General features: G+C 53.2%; 4 protein-coding genes across 6 annotated transcripts; 2 read left to right on the forward strand and 2 right to left on the reverse strand.

The window, feature by feature from the left end:
* Position 1: 1 nt before the first annotated feature.
* Positions 2–6001, reverse strand: NELFE (negative elongation factor complex member E). Of its 2 annotated transcripts, XM_061196045.1 has the most exons (11): positions 5899–6001; positions 5379–5461; positions 3943–4012; positions 3696–3841; positions 3152–3226; positions 2991–3028; positions 2492–2805; positions 2225–2369; positions 2011–2065; positions 1660–1762; positions 2–314 (listed from the first exon to the last, which is right to left on the reverse strand). In XM_061196045.1, the coding sequence occupies exons 2-11, from the start codon at positions 5451–5453 to the stop codon at positions 217–219; spliced, it is 1119 nt and encodes a 372-aa protein (XP_061052028.1). In that variant the 5' UTR covers positions 5454–5461; positions 5899–6001; the 3' UTR covers positions 2–216. The 2 variants fall into 2 exon arrangements, with proteins under 2 accessions (XP_061052028.1, XP_061052027.1); XM_061196044.1 differs by lacking the exon at positions 2011–2065.
* Positions 6002–6136: 135 nt separating this feature from the next.
* SKIC2 (SKI2 subunit of superkiller complex) lies at positions 6137–16114 on the forward strand. Its single transcript, XM_061196046.1, has 28 exons — positions 6137–6199; positions 6277–6380; positions 7224–7333; positions 7433–7550; positions 7642–7756; positions 7861–7935; positions 8232–8285; positions 8388–8578; positions 8746–8874; positions 9093–9238; positions 9594–9740; positions 9872–9956; positions 10138–10244; positions 10581–10727; positions 10802–10898; positions 11083–11295; positions 11378–11488; positions 12599–12829; positions 13185–13322; positions 13473–13610; positions 13752–13856; positions 14198–14345; positions 14439–14565; positions 14685–14895; positions 15043–15153; positions 15230–15448; positions 15627–15767; positions 15863–16114. The coding sequence occupies exons 1-28, from the start codon at positions 6178–6180 to the stop codon at positions 16061–16063; spliced, it is 3741 nt and encodes a 1246-aa protein (XP_061052029.1). The 5' UTR covers positions 6137–6177; the 3' UTR covers positions 16064–16114.
* Positions 16115–16161: 47 nt separating this feature from the next.
* Positions 16162–18509, reverse strand: DXO (decapping exoribonuclease). The gene is made up of 7 exons (XM_061196047.1): positions 18274–18509; positions 17664–18065; positions 17265–17500; positions 16958–17177; positions 16699–16834; positions 16459–16553; positions 16162–16373 (listed from the first exon to the last, which is right to left on the reverse strand). The coding sequence occupies exons 2-7, from the start codon at positions 18017–18019 to the stop codon at positions 16223–16225; spliced, it is 1194 nt and encodes a 397-aa protein (XP_061052030.1). The 5' UTR covers positions 18020–18065; positions 18274–18509; the 3' UTR covers positions 16162–16222.
* Positions 18510–18656: 147 nt separating this feature from the next.
* On the forward strand, positions 18657–25162 carry STK19 (serine/threonine kinase 19). 2 transcript variants are annotated; one of them, XM_061194955.1, is made up of 7 exons: positions 18657–18900; positions 19059–19195; positions 22769–22864; positions 23156–23295; positions 24145–24242; positions 24354–24501; positions 24705–25162. In XM_061194955.1, exons 1-7 carry the CDS (start codon positions 18801–18803, stop codon positions 24748–24750), a joined length of 765 nt encoding a protein of 254 aa, XP_061050938.1. In that variant the 5' UTR covers positions 18657–18800; the 3' UTR covers positions 24751–25162. The 2 variants fall into 2 exon arrangements, with proteins under 2 accessions (XP_061050938.1, XP_061050939.1); XM_061194956.1 differs by lacking the exon at positions 22769–22864.
* Positions 25163–25405: the final 243 nt, after the last annotated feature.

Here is a 25405-nt window from a genome sequence, read left to right on the forward strand (position 1 = left end):
CTGTGTTCAAGATCCTTTTGGGGAAAAGGAGCAGGGAGCGTGCACTGACCATGTTGTTACAACTGAGATCAAATCTAACAGCCGTTTTTAAAGGCTCAACCCCAATCCCAAGTGCTGAAAAACCAGAGGCTGAGGGAGATGTGTGAGCTTCCACCTCAGTGTTTTACTGAGACCAGCGTTGGGGCAGATGAGGCACACGGAATCCAGCTCCACTCCCTAGAAACCGTCCACAAGGTTTTCCTTATAGACGTCATCACTGTAGACAATCTGGGTCCTCTTGTCCCGGTGGCAACCCTTAGGGCTATTCTGGACAGCTAGGGAGGGAGGAGAGTATTCATTAAGGTCTGAAGGAGGGCACTGATGAGACCTGAGGCCCAGAGTTTGACCACCTCAACTCTAGCCTCTGGCCCTTGGATGCCCAGTTTCCATGCTGCCCTCTGGTGGCCGGGATGGCCTTTCTATTAATACCTTTAGCCCCCTTAGGCCAATGGCTACCAACCCATGGCCCCAGCAAAAAAGAGTGTACACTGTTATCATGGCACATGCAAATACCGTAATGAGTGTTTTGTTCTAAGAAAAATCCCGAATGTTATTGTTGAGACGTGTGAATAATGTTAACCCACAACTTTCAGTCAGTACACCAAAAATTAAAAAATTAGAAAATCTCTATAGTCCTTTGTTAACGTGCTGGTCCTTTTTGGTTCCTTCTTGTACAGAGGGCCACTCTTGCTCTGAACTCCCTTGTGCCCACTCCTTTACACGAAAATCTATTTCAGGTAAAACGGGTTATCCACTCCATCAGGAGAACTCATTCTGGGTGTAGCTTTGGCCCTCAGCATTCTCCCTCGAGCCGTCCCTTCCCCTCCCTCTTTCCTCCCTACCCCCGGTGTGTCCCTCTCTTCACCCCACCTCCAAGGATTCCATCCCTGCCACTCTGGGCCTGGAGTGAATCCCCCATACAAGCCCCCATTCTCTTGGAGCTTTGTATCTTGACGCCGCTGATCACTTCCTCTTTCCCAAAGCTTGTATCCTTTGGCTGCAATGACCCAGGCCCCTCGGGTGCTGCTCCCGGCCCCATGACCTCTCCTTCTGTCTCCTTTGCAGCATCCTCAACTTCAGCCTAACAAGTCAGGATGGCTGGGGACGTGTGGGGCACGAGGAACGCAGCCCAGCTTCCCACCATATCCTCTGACTATTCCTCAAGCCCAGTCCCGGTTCATTTTCTCTTGAAATTCAGTCTCCCCTGCCAACACTATCGTTTTGCAGCTACCCCGTGATAAGATGACTTTAGTCTACATTTTCATGCCTTACCTCACACCTGAGTTCCATATCCCTAATTTCAAAGGCTTATTTTATAAAACCAACTATACTGCATCTCAAAATGAATAAGGCCGCATGAGATGCTCACCTTCTTCACCAACCTCAGTCACTTCCACTTTTTCCCCGTTCCAGTCAGTGCCTTGGAAATTGTTTTCAATACTTTTCTCTCCTTCTCCTACTTCTAACTGACAGAAGGCCTGACGATTCTCCTTCCAATCCCCACAGCTGCCACAACAAATCCAGACCTCTATCACCTCTACCGAACCCAGGGACATGCAGGGGAACAAAAAGGGGTGAACTGTAGGGCACAGAATGAGAGAGGAAGAATCCCATTCTTACCCAGGGAGCCCCAGACAGACTTGCCAGTGGCAGCGTCCAGCATGGGCTGTTTTCGGGCAATGCTGACTTTGAGCTGTACGGACTCCACTTGGGTCCCGTTGAGCTGGGGCAGAAGAGGGGAGGGGGCAGAGGATGGGGGGAAACATTATAGACAAACCAAAGGAGAATTTCCAGGAGTTGCCATCCTAGGAACAGACTAAGTAGGGACTTGAGAATGCAAGGTTTCCTGCGTAAATAGGGAGAGACCGTCTCTGTCAAGAGGAAATGACTTCCTCCTGGCTCCCAGTATTTTAGAAAGAAAATATAAGGATGGCAGGAGGGATGGGAAGAACAGATCTGGGAAGTCCCAACCTCAGCAACGGCCTGATCTGCTGACTCCATCTTTTCATAGGTGACGAAGGCACAGCTGGGATGAGAAAACACAGGGTCAGTAGAGGGCCTACGGGCTCCTCGGGACCCAATCAAACCCAGTGTTATAGGCTGTGGAGACAGGCTAGCTTCCGCCCTCAGGTCTCATACCCCAGGTCCTCCAAGGACTATCATCCTGCCCCACTGTCATCCTTACTTTCTGGGTGGGTCCATGGAGAGGTCAATGATGTTTCCAAAGGGAGAGAAGGCCCCACGGAGGAGGGTGGGCGTCATGTCTTCTCCATACACATAGAGAGTGTTCCCCTTCCGAGGGGCCCGGCGTTCAGGGAACGAGTCCGACCCTACAGGACAGAAATCAGTAACGAGACATAGTCTAGCTCACCCTCCACTTTAAGAGTCCAGTTTAGTAGGACCCACCTAAACCTTATCTGAAGTCACTTTCCCACCAGCCAAGCTCACTCACTGCGGAAAGGGCCCTCTCGGTCCCGGTCCCTGTCCCGGTCTCGGTCCCGGTCCCTGTCCCGGTCTCGATCGCGGTCTCTGTCCCGCTCCCGCTCCCGGTCTCGGTCTCGATCCCGTTCCCGGTCTCTATCCCGGTTCCGCTCACGGCTGCGGTCCCGGCTGCGGCTTCGGGGAGGGGAGGCTGAGGAGTGGGCACCGCCACGTTCTTCGTAGCCCCAGTCAAAGCTTCGAGGGGGGGCATCACCAGCCCCTGGGCCCTCTGCCTCTTCTCCATCTGGCCCCAGTTCCCGAAGCCGATCACTGGACGACACAAAGCTGGGGAGAGGTAGACAATGAGGATCAAAGGGAGCCTCTACCTTGTCTTCCCAGAGCCTGGGGAGACTCAACAATCCCTCTGTAGCCCCAGCTCCTCCCACTCCAGTCCCAAACCTCCTAAGGACCCAGGCAATCCCCTCGCCCCCGCCCCTCGCCAATGGGACCCAGTCCTATCTTTCTCTAACCTCTCATACAGAGATTTCCTCTGTGGACGTCTAGACGACTGAAAAGGAAACCAAGGACAGTTAAGATGAGTCCTAGTTGCTGGCATGTGGTCCGAAATGTGTGGGTTTCTCATTTTTCTCAATCCCCAGCCCCTCAGAGACAGACAACTGGAAACCATTACCTCCTGCAGATCATCATCGGCAGATATGCTCCTCTGGAACGGTTGGAAAGTGGGGACTGGCCCCTTCTCAGGGTCCTGGGAAGATGGTAGAGACCCACCTCAGTGGGGGAGCAGGAGGCTGCCTAACCACGGGGCAGAAGGAGTTCCTCTTCCCTCACCCTCTTCTTGGCTCCCCTGGCCTATCTTTTTTTTCTTTTATTTCCTTTTACATAAAAGATTTAATACACACTTAAAGCAGTTAGTTTACTTAAAAATGTCTTAAACCTGATGACATTCTCAGCCTGTTCAACTCCTCAGAGCAACACAATCCAGGAGCTCTTCTACATGATGGATTAGAGTCACAGAATGCGTAAAACGGAGGAGAATCTAGGAGTCATCCAGTTTCTTCATTTTACAGATAAGAAACCTGAAGCTCAGAATGGTATAGCAACTTACCCATGATTAAACTGGCGTTACTTTCCCCCTAAACTTACCTCCACTCCAACTTGGAAGGATGCCCTCTGAAGTCAAGGAGTCCCTGAACAATCTTTCTGCCTGTGCTCACCTTTAACTTCCCCTCTAGGGTCCGAGAACGTTTGAAGCCTGAGTTCTTGGTCTCAGCCTTGATGGCACTGATGGCTCCTGACTTCACCAGCTGCTTTGCCTGCTCTGTTGCCGTGGCTGTGTCCACCACAGGCTGCTCTGACAGTGCTGGAGTGGTGAGGGAAAGAGGCATTGTGTTGGCCAGGCTGTGACAGAGGTCAGCCCGTGCTGCTCACTTCCAGTCTATCCCCGCTTCCCCTGTCACTCACAGCGTTTGACACCGCCTTGGCTGGCTGCGCTGCTGCTGCTTTGCTTCTTCAGAGCCAGCAATGCCTTTTTCTGGGAACAAGAGTGAGAAGAGAGGAGTTGGTGAGGGCCAATCCCTGGCCAGGTCCTCTCCCAAGGCCCCTGGGCACATCACTCCGGGGACACCTTTCTGAGAGAAAATAATGCAAATGGTGCCCCTGGAGTGGTACATTGAGGCTGCCCTGCCTCTCACATAGTCCCCCAGATCATCTACAAAGCCAGCCATACCTAATCTATCCAAACCATGGCCTTCAGAGGCTTTCCACAGTCTCATGTTTTTCAAGTTGAAAACAAGGCATTCAATCATAGACCAGAGCCCCCAGATATAAGCTGCAATTAAGTATAAGCCTCCGTGCCTTCTTAGGGACTTCATCCATCCACCCCTATATGTTTAATAAGAACACACCATTGCTTTGAAACAGGGATATGCAAAAGTATGAGACATAGATCCTCCCCTCAAGAAGCTTACAGTCTGAGAAATAAGATGACTAGGTTGAATTTTCAAGACTGATCATAAGTGCAGATTGTAGCTGAGAGCAAGTAAGATTTTTCTGATGCCAAATGGTTATTAAACTGGGTCCTGGATACAATCTGCATAACACAGACTGAGAGGAAAAGGCATTTTAGACAAAGAAAACAGGGTGGCAAAGATGCAGAGATAAGAAAGCTTTGGGAATGCATGTTTTGGGATCAAGGAATAGTTCTATAGAAAGGGATGCCTGATTAAGGCTTTGTTTTATAGACAACGTGAAACCACTGGGTTTTGAGAAAAAGAAGGACAGTGTTTTGTGTTTTCAATGCACCATTTTAATAGGAGTGAAGAAGTCTGTCCAAAAAAAGAAACTTGTTGAGAGGCCATTACGACAGGCTAGGTGAGCATCAGCAAAGAACTGATCTAGGGAATACAGAGGAAAAAGTAAACGGAAGAAATTACTTCAAGGGAAGAATCAAGACGACTTGGCAAATGTTTGGCTATGCAAATTGAGCAGACGACAGAGATAAGATTTTCATTCCAAACACGTGGGAGAAGTAAATGTAGTCAGCCCTATTTGGAAGACCAAGTTTAGAACAGACAAGATGATAGCTTCAATTTTGGATATGTGAAAGTTATCAGTAAAACACTAGATGGAACTGGAAAAACCAAGCTTGGGATCGCCAGCTCTTAGGTGGTACTAAAAGCCACGGAAAAGGAAGACAACTCCATGGCAGACTGCATAGAAAAGAGAGAAAAGAAAGTACACACTTGAGAAGGTCCATTCCTGAAGCTACACTGAGAGGTGGTATGTCTCCAGGTATGAGCTAGCTGAATCCCCACCCCCCCATCCTCTCACACTCACCCCAGGTGTTCTCAGTGTAGAGTCTTTGAAAGTTTGGGTCATACCCGCACACACTCCCTCACCTTTTTCTTGAGTTTGTTGAATTTCTTCTGCAGAGCCTCCTCCTCCTCGCTCAGTCCGGGGGGTATCACCAACATGGTGGCTCCTGGTTCAGGGGCAGGGCCCAAGACATCTTTCTCCACTGTCACCGCCCAGGGTTCACACGCCGTGCACACTGACCCCAGCCCCACCCCTCCAGGCCTGCCTACTCCTGTCTTCTGCCTCTCCCTACCCCTTGCTTAAACCAGGCTGCCGTCCAAACCCCCGCTCGTCGGGATCAACCAGCATTCCCTTCTCTCTTCAGGAATCACGGATACCAGCGCCTAGGGGCACCACGTGGCCCAGGAAGGGAGAAACACCTCCTCCGTCGCCAAGACGATCGCACCAGACCCCCGCTACCTCGCTGGGGTTAGTATGGCAATCGCGGGGTCCGAAAAGCAGAGGAGGCAGTGGAACCCGCGCAGCGCTTTCAGAGCAACCAAAGGGGCAAGAAGACAGAAGGAGCTCGGAAAAAAGGGACGAAGGCTGAGGAAAAGGCCTTACCTGAGGGGGCGGCAACCGGAGCCCCACGGTCTCGGGCGGCGCCCAAGCGGGCAGCGGATCGCGGGCTCGGAGCGATGACGTAGCGAAGGGCGGAGAACGCGGTAACCAAGGCGGCCCGCGGCGCACACACTTCCGCCCGGCATCCCACCAGTTTGGGCCCGCCCCTCGGCAGCGCTCATCCCCGCCCCCGGAGGGGTTGTGCCGGAAGTCGCTTCTACTTCCGCCGTTTCGGCTCCTCCCTACACTTCCGGGCTGCCGGGTAGCTGCCGTGGCTCCAGGATGATGGAGACGGAGCGAATCGGTGAGGGGCAGGGGGTGGAAAGGAGGAGTAGACAGGGAATGACCCTTGACCCCTGACCTGTGACCTTTCCCCCGTAGTGCTACCTCCCCCAGATCCTCTGGACCTGCCCCTTCGGGCAGTAGAGCTGGGATGCACAGGGCGTTGGGAGCTGCTGAATGTGCCTGGGGCTCCAGAGACCACCGTGAGTGACTTTTGACCCTAACCTTGACCCTCATTGAACTTAAAACCTCCTTCACCCTCCTCACAGTAGGATCTAACTTGACCTGGCTCTCCTGTCTCTGGACGCCTGTCATCCGGGCCTAGACTGGTGCTGGACAGACTCCCAACCCAGTGGACCTGCTGTGGGTCAGAGCCCATGAGAGGACAGAGCTGGAAGCCCTGGGGATACCTTAACTCTGAGAACTGCTCTTTCAAATGTGTCTTTTCTCCTTGGAGTCTTTTTCTCTCTCCAGGGCACTTGTTGGTGGCTGAGATGCTAGCCTTTGAGCACCTGGCTCTTCATCCTTAGGTCTGGGACCCCTTTTCCTAAAACTAGTGATTCTGAAATATCAATGTGCCTCATGATTAGTAGGGGACCTTTTTCATTTTTTATTTTTTTTATTGGAATATAATTGCTTTACAATGTTGGGTTAGTTTCTGCTGTACCACGAAGTGAATCAGCTATATGTATACATATAACCCCTCCCTCTTGGACCTCTCTCCCATCCCCCCCCCCATTACGCCCATCTAGGTCATCACAGAGCACCGAGCTGAGTGGGGGAGCTTTTTTAAAATACAAATTCTTAGGTCCATAGGTTCTGAAATCCAAAATCTGTATTATTAACCAGCACCCCAGGTAATTCAGTTGCAGGCCGTTTGTCCTGTAAAGCAGAACCACCTTTGGAAGATAGTCCTTCAGCCTGATTGTCCTAGTCTGTCTGGGACATCTCCCATTTCTGATCTAAGTATGAATCCTATCACCTTCTCTTTGCTGTGTCTTACTCTCTTCTCTTACCTCACGTGTCTCATCTTGCCCTTGTTCCAGCTTCCCCACGGCCTCCCTCCCTGTGCCCCAGATCTGCAGCAAGAAGCAGAGCAGTTGTTTCTGTCATCTCCAGCCTGGCTGCCTCTGCACGGTGTGGAGCACTCAGCCCGGTGAGGGGTCTAGAGGGGCCTGGACTAGGGAGATGGGTCCCTGAAGAAAGCTGGGACAGAGGAGAAAGAAGACCTGAAAATTACTTTCTTTCTGTCCAGAAAATGGCAGAGGAAGATGGATCCTTGGTCTCTCCTGGCCACACTGGGGGCCCCAGTCCCCTCCGACCTACAGGCCCAAAGACACCCAACCACAGGCCAGATACTAGGCTACAAGGAGGTAAGAGGTCACGGGCCACGAGAAGCAGGGTTGGGAAAAGGGGAGTCAGAGGCAAGCTCAGCCTCACTGGCGCTCTGATCTCTTGCGTCAGGTCCTGCTAGAGAATACAAACCTGTCGGCCACTACCTCCTTGTCTCTTCGCCGGCCACCCGGGCCCATCTCCCAGTCCCTGTGGGGGAATCCAACACAGTACCCTTTCTGGCCAGGTGACGCTTGTGGAAATGGGATGGTAGGGAAGGAAGCCCTTAGTCTCCACGCCTCCTGTGTCACTCCCACCCCATGAATCCCTGTTTGTCCAACCTCTCCCCAGGTGGAATGGATGAGCCCACCATAACAGATCTGAGCACTCGGGAGGAGGCTGAGGAGGAGATAGACTTTGAGAAAGGTGAGGTGGTGCCAGGATGGACCCTTGGGAGGTAGGGCTCTGAGTCTGGGCCCTGAGGAAGAGGGGCCCGAGCCTGTCACTGGGTCCTTGCTAGCTCTTCCATTTCTCTGAGCAAATCAGGAAAAGGTACCCCTTCCATAACAACCTTTACTGTCATCTGTTGGAAAATTGTCACAATAAATATCCGCAACTGCAACGTCTATGCTGTGAAGGATGTCCTTTAGGTTTATGTACCATGTGACTTATACAGCAGTGTGCAAGAGCCCAGATTCTCTCTCTCTGTCCCTGTCCTCCAGGTCTTCTTACTGTTCCACCTGGCTTCAAGAAAGGCGTGGACTTTGCACCAGAGGGTGAGTTTTAGTTTTGAGATGGGGGCGTAGGGGAAGTGGTGCCCTTCTTCTTCAGAGCAGAGGTGGACATGACCAGGTCTCCATTTTTGCCTTGCTCCTCAGATCACCCAGCTCCAGCTCCCGGCTTGCTCAGCCTCAGCTGTCTGCTGGAGCCCCTGGATTTGGGCGGGGGCGATGAGGATGAGAGTGAGGCAGTGGGACAACCAGGCGGTCCCAGACGGGACACTGTTTCAGCCTCTCCCTGCAGTGCTCCCCTGGCCCGAGCAAGCAGCTTGGAGAACCTAGTGTTGCAGGTTGGTGGTTCTGGGCGGTTGAGGCAGGAAAGAAGGGTCTTGTCGCAGACAGGGTGGGCTGGCCTGGTTGGGTCCAAGGGGAAGACTGGAGCATCTTTTGGGAGGAGTGGTAACAGAGAGCTTTCTGACTGTATCTTTATTGACCCTACACCCCTTTCCCCTTCCAGGAAGCGTCCACAGCTGTAGCTCCCCCAGAGCCTCCCAAGCCCCCCCCTCAGGAGCAGTGGGCCATTCCCGTGGATGTCACCTCCCCTGTTGATGATTTCTACCGACTCATTCCCCAGCCAGCCTTCCGGGTAGCGTGGCCCAGTCCTCACATGCTCCCCAACCTCCTCCCAGCCCACTCCCTGTCTCCTCTCCCCACCAGAGGCCAGATGCCTTCAGGCCAGCTTGGACCTCAGTCCCAGACTTGCCTCACTCTGGCCTTCTCCCCGCTGCCCTGAATGTCCCATGAGCTGGAGGCAGGAAGACCCCTCTCCCTTCTCCAGCCCCCATCTATTTCTCTCTCCCACAGTGGGCGTTTGAGCCAGATGTGTTTCAGAAACAGGCCATCCTGCACTTGGAACGGCATGACTCGGTCTTTGTCGCGGCTCACACGTCCGCGGGGAAGACGGTTGTGGCTGAATACGCCATTGCCCTTGCCCAGAAACACATGACGCGGTACAGTCCCGTCCCCAGCTTCCCCTTCACCAGCCCTGTTCTCTCCTGCAAACTTTCTAAGTCTCATCTCTTCTCCACCTCCCTACTTCATCCTTTTGATGAGAGTTTTGGGGGAGAAACTGAGGCAGGGGTCCAGAGGGAAATGAGAAAGTGTGGGGAGTTTAGTTAGTTTTGGAAGGGATTGGGGGACAGAATTTTTCCTGGGTAATTCCATGAAGGGGAACATGAGGGAAGTTAGGGTGAAGGGGGGCGCCTGAGCTCTGTGGCATGCTTCTGGGAAGGCTCACGGTGGGAGAGGAGGTGCTGACCACGAGTCAGTGTGGAGGGACCGGCTAACTTCATGCTCTTCTCCCAGCACCATCTATACTTCGCCCATCAAGGCTCTGAGCAACCAGAAGTTCCGGGACTTCCGAAACACATTTGGGGATGTGGGACTTCTCACCGGGGACGTGCAGCTGCACCCAGAGGCCTCTTGCCTCATTATGACAACAGAGATCCTTCGGTGAGAGACGGGCACTCAACACGGGTGGATTTTTGGTCAGGAAGGTGAGGCTGCTCTGTAGAGCATGCTGGCTGAGTTGAGGGTAGAGACAGGAGCCACTGGGAAGTCAGCCTTGGGTCTCTTTCTTCCAGCTCCATGCTGTACAGTGGCTCGGATGTCATCCGAGACCTGGAGTGGGTCATCTTTGATGAGGTTCACTACATCAACGATGCTGAGGTAAGGGGACGGGGTCCCCAGGTCCTGGCAGTCCTCTCCCGTGGGGCTGGTTCAGCAGCTCCTCTATTCCACACACCCCGCGAACCTCACTGTCTCCTTTGCCCCGACACGGAACCCTGTGCCGCTTCCCAGGGGCAGAAGGGCAGCCCCCTCTGAGCTTGTCTGCCCTCCCTGTGCGCAGCGCGGGGTCGTGTGGGAGGAGGTGCTTATCATGCTCCCTGACCACGTCTCCATCATCCTTCTGAGTGCTACTGTCCCCAACGCCCTTGAATTTGCTGACTGGATTGGGTGAGACGTGTGTCCTGGGGTGCTTGGGTGAAGGGGGCTGTAGCATTCCTCAGTCGGGGCGGGGGGCGTAGACTATCACAGCAGGGCGAGTGGTCAGGCCTTGGGGTTGGGGATGAGAAAGGGGTGCGGCCGGGGAACATGTCCAGCTTGGGAGGCTGAGGGATCCCACTGGGTCCAGATCACTTTGCAAGTTGAGAGACAGGATGACGGGGACAGCCTTCCAGTCCGGCTCCCAGAAAAGACTGGGTGAAGCCAGAGTGGCGGAAGATGGTGGGGATGTGGGTTCCTTCCCGCACTCCCACCCCTGATCTTCTCTGTCTTCTCCTCCTCACTCAGGCGGCTAAAGCGTCGCCAGATCTATGTGATCAGCACTGTTGCTCGCCCAGTCCCCCTGGAGCATTATCTCTTCACGGGGAACAGCCCCAAGACGCAGGGGGAGCTCTTCCTGTTGCTGGACTCCCGAGGCACCTTCCACACAAAGGGGTAAGCCTGCGTCGGGAAGAGGCAGGGCTCGGCCCAGCTGGGTGTGACTGATCGCTGCCCCTCCCCTGCCCCAGGTACTATGCGGCTGTGGAGGCCAAGAAGGAGCGGATGAGCAAACACGCCCAGACCTTTGGGGCCAAGCAGCCCACGCATCAGGGGGGGCCTGCACAGGTGAGAGCTGGCAGGCTTTGTACCTGCCACCACCTGTTTCTCCCGTGTCCTGGCTTCCCTCATCCCCCAGGTGTTTGGAGTTGAGCTTTGAGCACTGCCCGCTTTGACTCGGCTTCAGTTCCCGCCACTTCGGCCCCCACTGGTTCAGGGACTCAGTCTCCACTCCCTTCTCCCCACTTCCCAGGACCGTGGTGTGTACCTGTCCCTCCTGGCCTCCCTCCGCACCCGTGCGCAGCTGCCCGTGGTGGTGTTCACCTTCTCCCGTGGCCGCTGTGATGAGCAGGCCTCGGGCCTCACCTCCCTTGACCTCACCACGAGTTCAGAGAAGAGTGAGATTCACCTCTTCCTGCAGCGCTGCCTCGCTCGCCTCCGAGGCTCTGACCGCCAGCTGCCCCAGGTATGGAGGGGGGACTCAGAGACTGGTGGCAATTGGGTGTTCCATGACCCCATCCCTGATCTTGGGCCTCGGCCCCCAACAGGTTCTGCATATGTCTGAACTCCTGCACCGTGGCCTGGGTGTGCACCACAGCGGCATCCTGCCCATCCTCAAGGAGATCGTGGAGATGCTTTTCAGCCGTGGCCTGGTCAAGGTGCACATGCTGGTGGGAGAGGGACTCCCCAAGGCATTCGTTGCCCACTTAGGGGAGGGGCAAGCTTTTAGGCAGGACAGTGCAGTGGTTAAGAACTTGGGCTCTGGATCCAGGCTGCCTGGGTATGAATCCCAGCTCCACCACTTACTCACTGTGTAACCCTGGGCAAATTACTTAAACCTCCCTGAACTGTAGATTTCACATTTTAAGATGGAGGTGTATGAAGTATGAACACACAGTATTCAGAAGAGAAACCCAAAAAGCTAGCAAACTTATGAAGGTCATTAGTCATCAGAAGAATGCAAATTGAAATACTCGCAAGATAGGACTTTACAGTTTTTAGACTGGTAAAATATAGGAAAGTGGCTAATGCCAAGTGTTGCCCAAGATGTAGGAGACTGCAGGATTACAGGAACCCTTGTACAGGTGTGGCCAGTCTGAAGTGCATCCTGGCACTCTGGAGGCAAAAATAAGTATATACATACTCTTTGTCCCTAAATTCCACTCCTGAGTGTAAATCACAATGAAATTCTCACCCTGGTCATTGAGGGAACACGCCTGCTCTTCCTTTGTTGGCTGTAGTCTTGTGGCAGGGTGTTGGTGGTACCCCTTCACTGGGAGAGCCGGTAGGTAGATGTACAACATGCACCCCACAAAGCGTTCTGCAGCAGTTGGAAGCAGTGGATTAGATATAACCACAGGAACGTGGATGGATGTTGAAAACACTACATGGAAGAAAAAAAGAAAACAGAAGGAGACATGTAATCGCCTTTATGGCAAATTGTAAATTATACATAAAACAAGACACATTTTATAAAACACGTTCACGCAAAAAGGTACGCGTTAAATACAGCGGGATGATTGATAGTGGGGGGATGGGAGTGGGATATAGGGGTAAAAGGAAAGGAATAGGTAGCTAAATAAATACAACAAAGAAAACAATAGTACATACTGTAGATTTGCCTTGAGAGTTAAATGAGGTCCTGTGAGTTAACCGTCTGGGACTGTGCCTGGTGCCTTCTTAGCCTTGGCTACAAAGTGAGGTGGGCTTGGCCAGGGCTGGGCCACAGCTGCGTGTAGCCCCTTTGCTGATCCTCTCCCCCGCCCCAGGTCTTGTTTGCCACGGAGACCTTCGCCATGGGTGTAAATATGCCAGCCCGGACAGTGGTGTTTGACTCCACGCGTAAGCACGATGGCTCCACCTTCCGGGACCTGCTCCCTGGGGAGTATGTGCAGATGGCAGGCCGGGCGGGCCGGAGGGGCCTGGACCCCACAGGCACTGTCATCCTGCTCTGCAAGGGCCGTGTGCCCGAGATGGCGGACCTGCACCGCATGATGATGGTGAGCCGGGGCAGCGTGAGGCCAGCTCTGGGCACCTGCTAGATTCTGCCGACCCTCTTCCCTTCTCCCCTCTTTCTACTTTCCTTTTGCCTGGGAGAAGCCAAGGTAGGAGTGAGCAAATCCAAGGATGAGATTGGATCTCCTCTCCTCTAGTCTTTTTCCACTGTGAATATGGAGCTAGATGGGACCTTGGAGAGTCTATTTACTTAGTGTCGCTCCCTTGTTCTGCAGAGGTGAGCGAGCAGTTTAGGGCCCCGTGGTTGCAGAGCTGGGACTAGAGCTGCTGAGCAGCGAGAGCAGAGCGGCCGAGCTGCGGGTCTCCCCTCGCCTCACTGGCGTCTGTGGCCCGGCCCAGGGGAAGCCGTCCCAGCTGCAGTCCCAGTTCCGCCTCACGTACACCATGATCCTCAACCTGCTGCGGGTGGATGCCCTCAGGGTGGAGGACATGATGAAGAGGAGCTTCTCTGAGTTTCCATCCCGCAAGGACAGCAAGGTGAGGAGGTGGGCATGACCAGGCTGCTGCGAAGGATGTGGACAAGGGAAGCCAGGCCTGGATGAGATGGGCATCCAGAGGCCGGTGGGTGAAAGTGGAGGGTTCTGGGCCTGGAGACTCTTGCTGCACACCCACACTGGCTTCTCCCAGGCCCATGAACAGACTCTGGCTGAACTGACCAAGCGGCTGGGGGCCTTGGAGGAGCCTGATGTAACTGGCCAACTCGTTGACCTGCCTGAGTATTACAGCTGCGGGGAGGAACTGACAGAGACCCGGAGCCTGATCCAGGTAAGTGCGTGTGAGTGTTGGGGGCAGGGGTGGCAGACAGGGAGGAAGAGACTGTGACACTTTGGGTACTCCTGAACTTAGTCCTAGTGTCTCTGTGACACTTCCTCCCTTATCCCCTCTCTTCACGTCCCTGCCCTTCAGCGACGCATCATGGAGTCTGTGAATGGGCTGAAATCTCTCTCAGTGGGAAGGGTGGTGATTGTGAAGAATCAGAAGCATCACAACGCACTGGGTGTGATCCTTCAGGTGAGGGCAATGGGAATTTGAAGCCCAGAGGCAGGGAGGGAGGGGCGAGCCCTATCTCCATCTTCCCCACTTGGCGAGGGGCCGGTTGTATTCACCAGTGCTCTCATTTTTCCCTCGAGCCCTCCTTTCCATCCCATCCCCACCACTTCATGCTCACCTCCTTGTCCTTCCCCCAAGCTCTGCCCCCAGAGTCTGCTCCGATCGCTTGACTTGGTTACCAGTCCACACTGGTGGGCTCTGCATGGCTGCACCACAATCCCTGCCTGAGGTTGGTGATCTGGTCTCTACCTTTGATGTCCACTCCTCACACTGCCCTGTCCTGGCCTCCCCGCCTCCCCTAGGTCTCCTCGAGCTCCACCAGCAGAGTATTCACGACTCTGGTCTTGTGTGATAAGCCCATGTCTGAGGACCCGAAGGAGAGGGGGCCAGCCTCCCCCGATGTGCCCTACCCAGATGACCTCGTGGGATTCAAGCTGTTCCTGCCTGAAGGTGAGTGGGACAGACGGCCGAGTTCCTGACAGCAGCACCGTTGGGACGCCTGGGCCCACGGCAAATTCTGACCCTGCTCTCCCCTTTTCACAGGGCCCTGTGACCACACTGTGGCCAAGCTCCAGCCAGGAGACGTGGCTGCCATCGCCACCAAGGTGCTCCGGCTGAATGGGGAGAAGATCTTGGAGGACTTCAGCAAGAGGCAGCAACCAAAGTTCAAGTCAGAGATGCTGGGGAGGGACCATGTGATGGGGGGTGGGGAGGTGTGGTTGGGCAGGCTCCCGCAGCCTGAGGAAGAGAAGCCTCTGCCCCAGGTCCCAAGACCTGCTCCTTTCTCAGGAAGGAGCCTCCCTCTGCGGCCGCGACAACTGCTGTCCAGGAACTACTACGTCTGGCTCAGGCCCACCCAGCAGGACCCCCTACCCTTGACCCTGTCAATGACCTGCAGCTCAAGGATGTGTCGGTGGTAGAGGCGGGGCTCCGGGTCCGGAAGCTGGAGGAGCTGATCCGGGGGGCTCAGTGTGTACACAGTCCCCGTTTCCCTGCCCAGGTAGGTCCCTGGATGCTAGCTTCCAAGCTGGGAGGGCGACTTTTCCTCTCGTCCCCTGTAGACAGGCCACCCCCATCGCAGCCCTTGTCCTCAGTGCGCCCCTGCTGAGGGCGAGGCTAACACGCTCCTGCCGGTGGTTCCCTGTAGTACCTGAAGCTGCGGGAGCGGATGCAGATACAGAAGGAGATGGAGCGGCTGCGCTTCCTGCTGTCGGATCAGTCGCTGCTGCTGCTCCCTGAGTACCACCAGCGAGTAGAGGTGGGAGGGCACAGATGGGGCTGGGGGGCTAGTGAGGAGGAGGTCTGCAGGCTCCCAACACCCACCATCCTTCCAGGTGCTCCGAACCCTGGGGTACGTAGATGAAGCGGGCACCGTGAAGCTGGCAGGGCGGGTGGCTTGTGCCATGAGCAGCCATGAGCTGCTCCTCACTGAACTCATGTTTGACAACGCGCTGAGCGCCCTTCGGCCCGAGGAGATCGCGGCCCTGCTCTCCGGCCTGGTCTGCCAGAGCCCCGGGGACCCTAGTGATCAGCTCCCAAGCACCCTCAAACAGGTAGGGGACGCCCACCCCCGTCCCACCCTCGGCCGTGGCACTCCCAGTCCCCATGTATTCCCCACGTGCCCCATCCAGCCCTGTAAGTGCCCCTAAGAGCTGGAATTGTTTCTTCCTTGATCTGGGCCTCCTTCCTGGAGTAGGAAGGCAGGGCTTAACCTCTCCTCCCCATCTGCAGGGGGTGGAACGTGTCCGGGCTGTGGCCAAGCGGATCGGTGAGGTGCAGATGGCCTGTGGCTTGAACCAGACAGTGGAGGAATTTGTGGGAGAGCTGAATTTTGGCCTGGTCGAGGTTGTGTACGAGTGGGCCCGGGGCATGGTGAGTAGCTGGGGTTTGGGGCTTTGCGGACAGCTGACTGGGGAGAGGCTGCCCAGGCCCTACCGTATTCAGTCCCCACCCTACTTCCCCCACAGCCCTTCTCTGAGTTGGCAGGGCTCTCGGGGACGCCCGAGGGCCTCGTGGTCCGCTGCATCCAACGCCTGGCCGAGATGTGTCGCTCGCTTCGGGGGGCGGCCCGCCTGGTGGGCGAGCCTGTGCTAGGTGCCAAGATGGAGACGGCAGCCACCCTGCTACGGAGGGACATCGTCTTTGCGGCCAGCCTCTACACCCAGTGAATGACCCCTGTGTAATAACGTAACAATAAAACAGCAAACCACCTGTGTGAACCTGAGGTGTTGGGCAGGGATGACTCAGCTCAAAAGACAGCAGGGAGAACCACCTAGAAATATGCCTTTATCTGTGCACACAGAAACAGGACCAGCCCCTGCGAAGCATCAGTCCTTGGGGGAGGGTGTCTTGGGGGGTGACAGGAGGTCCTGGGTCATGGCTTCCACGTACCACGTAGGCAGGAAAGCATGGGGTGCATCTCGATGTTCAGACACTGTGACTGGGCTGCCAGGCTCCCAGGAGAAGAGGTAGACGAGCCTGCGGGGCAGATGGAGTCCCGAGTTGAGGGCTGGAGGCCGAGCTTCTGGGACCCAGAGGGGAGGGGCAGAGCTGAATGCCTCACCTGGGGTCATCCTGGACAACTGTGTTCTGGGCAAAGCTAAGGAAGGCAGCACAGAAGTTCATGCACACGGAGGGATTCCAGCCATCACGGTCATTCTGGAGAAAGCCCAGGAGGAGGCAGAAGACTGGCAGTGAGGGCGAGGGTGGGAGAAGGGGAAGGTGGACTACAGGTCCCTGGACACTGGACCTGTGGTCTTGGCACAGGGGGATACAGGTGGGAGCTGTGACACCATTGCCTTACCCTGACGTATTCAAACATCTCCATGGTACGAAAGGTCTTGAGGGAACAGACAAAACCCTCTGGGTTACGGAAGCCAGCAACAACGTTTGGGACCCCTGGAAGGAACGACTGAGCCCACCATTTCAGGAGCTTCCGTCTGTCAGGAAAGGCGAGGGGTCAGTGGGACCCCTCCACCACCCTCCAGCCTCCTCCTCTTCCCCCAAGTCCCTTTCCCAGCTGTCAATCCTAGGCTCTCAACCTGCCCACCCCCATCCTGAACCTGTAGAAGCTCTTCCGTTGGCCGGGGCTGTGCATCTCCTTGGAGGTCTTGAGCTCCACGTAGCAGCTGGGGGGCTGTGCGGTTGGGGCCTGGGGGTCTATGCAGTCTACCTCCCCGGAGAAGAGCAGAGGATGGTTTCCCAGGCGGCTGCGTAGCACAGAGCAGAAGGCCACGTTGGTGTTGACCTCCCCAGAGGGATCTGTGGAGCCTCCAGGTTTGTCTGCACAAGGGGAGAAAGAGCAGCAGGGCTGGGGTCTCAATCTCTGGGGAAGGGGGAGTGGGCCACAGAGCTGGGGGCAATTCTCACCTGCACACATGTACTGCTCGAACTTGTACCCCATGTACATAAGCTCCTGGAGGAGGGGTGGCCGGGTAAGCCTCTGATCCCGAGCAGCCGGCGTCTCTACCTCACTCAAGTACAGTGTCCCCTGGAACCGGGAGGCCGCCAGCTGCCAGCCTTCCTGCCGCTCATATGGTGTCGTCAGCAATTTTGTCAGGTGCCCCCGCCACGTCACTATGGCCCCTGCCAGCCAGCCTGGACCCCTGAGAGGGAGGAGTTAAGGGCTGAAGGTCTGACACAAGCATTAGTGCACACGGCTCCCCCAAAGAATAGCACAAGGGCTGACCCCACTCCCGCTCTGGCTCTCCTAATTTTAGAGGGTAGGTGTAGGTCTCTAGAGCTACTTGTGTGCTATGCTTTGCTCACCCCTCTAGCCGGCCTCGGTGCTCCAGGACCCAGCATAGCAGGTGGTCCAGCCTCTCTTGGACCTCTTCATCCCGGGGCCGGTATCGATCAGGGTATCCGTCTCTGAGGTCAAAGTTGGGGCTTTGACCATTAGTGGGAGGTGGGCAGTAGTACCGCAAGGCTCGAGCATCTCCATGGTACTGGCGTTGTGCATCCAGGGAAAAGCAGCCCAGTTCAGAAGGGCGCCGGTAGAAAGGAAATGGTCCAGCGTAGAGGGCAGGGTTTGCGGGCAGTGAGGGTGCTAGGAGGGGGAGCTTGTTCCAAGGCTCAGCTACCTCTATCTTTCCGGCTCCTCTCTTGGTCCCTCTGGACTCCATGAGGTCCTGAGAGACGACGGGGAAGTTCCCTTTTTAAAGAGAAGGGCTGGAGAAGAGAGACTTCTAGTCAGGACTAAGCGAGCCTCCTGATGGCCAGGCTCTGGCTTTGAATCATGCAGGCCCCATGTCCTCAAACAGAACCATGGCCAGGTGCACATCACACCTTTTCCCTTGACCTATACCCCCACCCCCAGTTCCTCCAAACGCAGTGAGGTTAGGAAGGATGTTTGGGCTCAGATCAAGGATCTGGTTACCTCAAATCCCGCCAACCTCGACTTCCACCTTCACAGAGCTATGACGTCATGGCAGGTACGTCACATGTCGAAGAGGGACGCAAAGGTAGTCCGACCCCCGCTCTCGATGACGCAATCACTCAGCGACAGTGGCGGTCTAGCCCTTCTGGGGGTGGGGGGGGGGGTCCTGTGCGCTTTACACCAGGAGGGAGATCACAGCGTGGCCACCGGCGCCCCTCCGCACCTCCCAGGCCTCCCCGGATGTGAGGCTCTCAGAGGAAGCCAATCAGCAGCGGACATGGGGCCTCAGCCAATGAGGGTGGCGCTGGTATCTGCATTGGCACCGCCCCTCCCAGCAAGGGCCAAAGGGATGACAAGTTAACGCCCCTTTCGTAACCACGTCGGCCTACTAAGACCGGGCTGACTGGTCTCTAAGGAGGGACGCCCGGGGAGCCCGTGCGTCACTGCTCTGCGCCGGATGACTATTTTCGTGTTCTCTTCCTTCAATATCTATCTACCTCTTCCCCGCATCCATAGGATCCCGGGATATGAGCCGGAAGAGGCATCGCTTGGTCCCGGAGGCCTTCGGACAGAAGCGGCGGCGGGAAGGAGGGGATGTAGAGGCAGATCCTTTGCGGGGAGAGTCAGGTAACTATGGCAACCCCGGGGCGAGGCTAAAGACCCCCAGCCGGGAGCGGGCCTCGCCTCTGGTAACCCTGTATGTTGGGACAACAGCGCCCCCAGAGTCGTACCCCCGCTTCTCCCCGCCCCCGTTCACGTCTCAGTGACCCGGTCTCTCCTCCCAGGGTCTGCGCGCGCGGCAGTTGCGGAGCTAGTGCGGCTGTTCCCGCGAGTCCTGTTTGAGGATGCGCTACCGCCCATCGCGCTGAGGAGCCAGGTGTACAGCCTAGTGCCCGACCGGACGGTGGCTGACCGGCAGCTGGTGAGGGGCGTCAGAGCGACCGACCGAAGGCGCTTCCGTGCCTTGCGGGCACTTACGAGGTTCTCCCAATCACTCACTCGGTCCAACAGCTATTATGCCATTCAGCAAGCGTTGGGTCTTTCTGGGCCAGGCATTGTGCCAGGCACTGCGGTGCCAAGGAGAATGCTACAGAGAGCATGCCAAATCATGAAGGTGGAAGAGCGAAGCTTTTGGGGAAACTGAGTCACCCGGCGTGGTTCGAGGCTACAGCGCTGGGAATGCAGGCAGACGTCAGATTAGGACAGGCCTTGTACATCAGTATTTCCATCTTCCGTTGAAGGCGGTGAGCTGGTAGAGAATGTTCAACAGGAGAGAGAACGGTGTTTTGCATGGATTGGAAGCAGTGAGATGAGGTAGGGAGATCAATTAGGAAGATATTGCAGCTGAGAACAGGTGAAGGCCTAAATTAGGTCAGTGTATAGGGAGGGAGAGGATGGGTGAGGAATGTGGAGAGTGGAAGAGGGAGGAATCCAAAATAACTTTCGGATTTTCTGGATGACTGAGTAGTTGGTGGAGTGAATAGAGTAGGAGAACATTGAATTGTTGGGGGCAGATGATGTGTTTGATTTTGCACAAGTTGAGTTGGAGGTGCTTGTGGGGCATCCAAAGGCAACTGTGCAGTAGACAGCTGGGTGAGGGTTTGGAGAATTCTGGGCCACTGATACAGAACTGGAAGTCATCGAGATGTGAGTAGTTGTTCAGTCTGTGGATGTGGGTGAGATTGGTAGGAAGAGGGAGGAGAGGAGCGGTTTTTAACCTTTTCACAAACTTTAGAAGATAATGAAAGCTATGGCTCTCTCTCCAGAAAAATGCATATATGCCATATATATATATGGTATATGTACAATTTGGGGGGGGCAGGGGGTTGTTTCACAGATCCTCTGAGGCCAAAGGTTAAGGACCCCAGGTTTGCAGTGACAGATAATAGAGCCAAATTCCCAATGCTGGGAGATACCAGCATTTAAGGCAGTGTTTCTCAAAGTTTGTCCTGAGTTCTACATGTACCAAATTACCTGGACTGCTTATTCAAAACTACGGGTTCCTGGGACTCTCTCAGTGCGAATGAATTAAGATTTCTTGAGGCAGGACCTTGGAATCTACATTTTAAAGCTGCTGCCCCAAGTGATTCTTAATGTGCCTTAAAATTTGTGGTTCAGTGGCAGTGTTAGAACCTGTGATTCAAGGCCGTGGTCTGTGATGAGGTCAAGTAAAATAATATCCAGTTGGATTTAGCAATTGGCAACCTGTCAGGAAGAAAGAAGAGAAGAAAAGGAAGATGGAGACTAGCTCCAGTCTCTTAAGGAAGCAAGTCAGAACCACTCCTTATAGAGTATTTGTTGTTTTTAACCTGTTGGTGTTAGCTTAAATTTTAGAGAAGCTTTAAAATTGTACAAAAGAAAATATAAACACACACAATTTAAAGAATGTTTATAAAGCAAATACCCACTTAACCATCACCCAAGTCAGACTGTACAACACAGCCAACAACCCACATATATCGTTCTCTGATCAAAATGTCTTAAGTCCCTGGGAGGTGACATACTTGACTGGTATGATAATCATTCCCATAGTTTTCCTTATACCATCTATATGTTTATCCATAAACAATATAGCTTAGTTACCTACTTTTGAACTTGATATAAACAAAATCATACCATATGTATTTATTTACATCTTGTTTCATTAGATGAATATTTTTGAGATTCATCCAAGTTGTTACATGTAGCTATAGTTAATTCATTTTCATAGATTTCCATTTTATGAATATATCCCATTTTGTCCACTCTAGTGGAAGAAATTGTATTTTTTAAGAATTTGTCAATTTCATCTAAATTTTCAAATTTATTGGCATAAAGTTTGTAATCTCATTTTATTGTCTATAGAATCTTGAGTGATGATCCTTTTTCATTCTTTATATTGGTTATCTGCTTTTTCTAGGTTCCCCTTTCCCCCTTTTTTCTTGGTCAGTCTCACTAGGGTTTATCAATTTTAATAGTCTTTCAAAGAATTATCATTTAGCTTTGTTGCTCTCTCTTGCATGTATGTTTTCCATTTCATTTATGTTTCCCCTCTACTGTTGGGTTTATTTTACTTTTTTCCCCATTAATTTTTATCCTCTATTCTTTTCTAATAGATGCATGTCAGGCTGTAGTTTCCCCCTAAGTACTGAAACATATCTATATCATCTGTCAAGTTTTGGTATATGTTTTCATTATCATTCATTTCAAAATATCTTCTAATTTCCTTTGTGACTTTTTTCTTTGACTTACTGGGTTGATTAGAAATGTATGTCTTACTTCCTAAACATTTTCTAATTACCTTGCTGTTAATGATTTCTGGCATAAATGATATTATGGCCAGAGAATGTACACAATATGATTTCAGTCATTTGAAGCTTATTGAGACATGCTTTGTGCTATATGGTCAGTTTTGCTAAATATTCTATGTATTTGAAAAGAATATGCATTATTCAGTTACTAATTTCTTAGTAACTAAAGTTATTGAAATCTTTCATTTCCTCACTGATTACTGTTTTGTCTGTTCTATGAGTTTATACGAGTTGGATTAATGTACTTTTGTGATTGTGGTTTTGTTATTGGCTCTTCAAATATTTCCCATACCTTATTATCTCTTTTCTTTTATTTTTTTTAAGTTTTGTTTATTTATTTATTTATTTTAGGCTGCGTTGGGTCTTCGTTGCTGTGTGCGGGCTTTCTCTAGTTGCTGCGAGCGGGGGATACTCTTCACTGTGAGCTTCTCATTGCGGTGGCTTCTCTTGTTGTGGAGCACGGGCTCTAGGCGCGCGGGCTTCAGTAGTTGTGGCTCGAGGGCTCTAGAGTGCAGGCTCGATAGTTGTGGTGCATGGGCTTAGTTGCTCCGCGGCATGTGGGATCTTCCTGGACCAGGGCTCGAACCCGTGTCCCCTGCATTGGCAGGCGGATTCTTAACCACCGTGCCACCAGGGAAGTCCCCTAATTACTTCTGTGAGATCTTGTTTTCACTTAGATATTATATTAGTCTGGTAATTCCTTATTATCTTGTGAGCTCTTTAATGCTTAAACAATTTTTAAATAATATTTTATGCAGCATTTTACTTAATTTTCAGTGGGTGAGTTAGTCTTGCTATATTCCTGGAAACACAAGTCCTGGTTTATTTTTATTTGTTTTAAACATTTTATCCCCTATTCCTCTCCACCTTCTCCACCCAAAATGTAGACTGTTAATCCTTGAGGGCAGGGCCCATGTCTTAATCACTATTTTATCTCAGTGTCTGCTTATGATTGGTCTTAGAAAATATGTATTGATTGTTTAACAGATAACTGGTAAGGTGGGTGGGTGAAAGACTAATTGGAAGAGACTATTTGGTGATCCACTTGATTCTCTCCCCATAATTTTTCCTTTACTTAGAGAAAAAACTCCCCAATACTTGCAAACAAAATCTCCCTGCACAGAAGTGTCCAGAGTATGCTATAGCATCTGCTAGAGCATCTTACCCTGACACCCTTCTTTTCATTGTCATCTCTGTGGAGACAGAAGGCGCTTCAAGAGCAGGGGGAGATCAGAATCATCCAACTAGGCTTCGACTTGGACGCCCAAGGAATCATCTTCACTGAGGACTATAGGACCAGAGTGCGTGTGACTGTGTGTGTGTCATGGGGGCCAGGGGAGGGGGTGCAGGGAAATTAGGGAATGGAAATAAAAAGAAGAGAGACAAGTCCCCCACCTCACATCTCACAGAGAGGGCACAGGTCTCTGGTAAGTATTGGTATGAGGGAGAGGAAGAAGAGGAAGAGGAAAAGCATGAGAGGTAGAAGGACCTGAGCAGATGGAAAAACATAGGAAGAGAAATGTTGTCTTGGGGATAGAGGTCAGTGGGGGGTGAAGGTGGGACCAGACCTTGTGTCTCATTTCTGGTTCCAGGTCCTCAAGGCTTGTGATGGCCGCCCATACGCTGGCGCAGTGCAGAAGTTTCTGGCTTCAGTACTTCCAGCCTGTAGTGACCTTAGCTTCCAGCAGGACCAAATGACACAGACCTTTGGCTTCAGGGACCCAGAAATCACGTGAGACCTGCGGGACCAACAGAATCAGGCATCTGGCCCCTCCCTACCTCCCTCCAGTCCCATCCAGCCTTGTCCTCTTTCTTTTGGTGAACCTGTTAAAAACGCTGACTCTTCTTTTTAATAAAATGACCTAAATTTGTGCTCCGCCCCCAAGAGAAGAGGCCTATCCCATCTGGGGCCTTGGAAAGAGCCCTGGACTAAAATTTAAGAGATCTGGGTGGCTAATCAAACAGAGAGAGAGGCCTGGCAGGAGCCATAAACGCCTGATGGGAATCATGCTGAGACCAAGGGAATAGAGAATGGTAGGAGCTGTGATGCCCCAAAAGCATTCACATTCAAAGGAACAACAACCGGGCAAGGGCTAAATAAAAATATCGTTTCAGGCGGCTGGGTCTGGCTCCAGCTCCCTACTTTGTAACCCATGGTATACATGAAAGCGTTTTATAAACTTTTTTTCGGTGAGATTTAGGAAGAGCTATGGTGAGGTGTGCGTAGGTAGTGGCAGGAGCTTGGGAGAAAGGCCTCTGTTTCTCCCCTGGTGGTGGGACTGAGAGAGTGTCAGGGCATGTGGTCAAGGAGGGCTTTGGAGAGAAGGAGCTGTTTTAGTGAACACGTAATAATAACAGGAAAAGAAAGAGTCGGGGGAGGGCAGTCAGGTAGGAGAACAGAGCAAGCAAGGGCACGGGGCACTGAGCAGCGTGGTGTGAGCAGAGAACCGCTCCAGGCTGGGCTTCCATCATCCAGTCCCTTTGCCTGGGTGCCCAGGCTTCTGGAGACTCAGTGTCCACACATTAGTGGGCGGGAGGAGAGAGGGTTCTCAGAGCCAATGCCTCATCTCCCCCTTCTTAGGCAGCTGGTGAATGCCGGGGTCCTCACTGTCCGAGATGCTGGAAGTTGGTGGCTAGCCGTGCCTGGAGCTGGGAGATTCATCAAATATTTTGTTAAAGGTATCCTGTCTGCAGCTCAGGCCCGCAGCCCCTCGAGAACACATTTTGGTGACTCCTCAGGCCTCCAGGCCTTACTCACCTTTCCCCTCTCCCATGCCACCTCTCCTCCAGGGCGCCAGGCTGTACTCGGCATGGTCCGGAAGGCCAAGTACCGGGAGCTACTCCTTTCAGAGCTCCTGGGCCGGCGGGCACCTGCCGCGGCGCGACTCGGCCTCGCTTACCATGTGCATGACCTCATTGGGGCCCAGCTGGTGGACTGGTGAGTCTTGCCCCCCAGCCTCTGGCAGATGACAGCGCAATGACCCAAGGTTGGATCTTCTCCCCGCTCGTGCTTCATTCACTAGCAAAGCCCAGCTCCTCTCTCGTTCTCCAGAACCCGGGAACATCCTCGGCCAGATTCTGAGTTCTCCTCAGACCTTAGGCCTAGGTATCTGGCTCCAGCCTTGTCTTTCTCTTGCACAGTGTCTCCACCACTTCTGGAACCCTCCTCCGCCTGCCAGAGACATGAGGATTCTGCTCGTCGTTGCACAGCTCCCCAGAGTGGGGAGCAAGGGGCCCAGGAGTGCTGGCCGCCCTGGCTGAGACAGGGTCACCTTGGGAAGGCTTGGGAGTCAGGATGAGTGTTGGGCTCGCGTCTGTGCAGAGGGTCAGGTGTGACTGCTGCTGTTTACCTGGGCTCTGACCCAGTGGGGGGTTTGGGCAATGCTTCTCTGCCCTTTCATGGAAGTGGAGCCAGAAATGGTGCCAAGGCCATGGCTGCTGCCTTTCATGCAGCAAGGTGCTGCCACTATCCTGTCTTGGGATAGGAAGGAGGGGTTTCTGGTGAGGCTGCCGAAGGAGGACAGGATTCTTTTCCCTACATGTTGGGTTGAAACTGCCAAATAAAGTACTTCTGCCTGTGATATTTTCTGGATGTCTTTTGTTTAATGTGACACGTGTGTTCGGGCACCTCGTTTTGGGGGTAGAGGTAAAGCCAAAGGTGGGCCTGAGCTTTGCCTCATTGGTCAGAGATTAAAAAGGGACACTGAGGTCAATTACCCCTCTGGGGTGCTGAGGATGTGCCTGATCTCCTAAACTACAGAATTTCTGTTAGAGGCTTACAAAAAGCAAAAACCCAGCGTAGTTCAATTTTTATGGGGGTTATAGTAAGAGGCAAGTCTCTT

The sequence above is a fragment of the Eubalaena glacialis genome, chromosome 7, assembly GCF_028564815.1.
Source record: "Eubalaena glacialis isolate mEubGla1 chromosome 7, mEubGla1.1.hap2.+ XY, whole genome shotgun sequence".
Lineage (NCBI taxonomy): Eukaryota > Metazoa > Chordata > Mammalia > Artiodactyla > Balaenidae > Eubalaena > Eubalaena glacialis.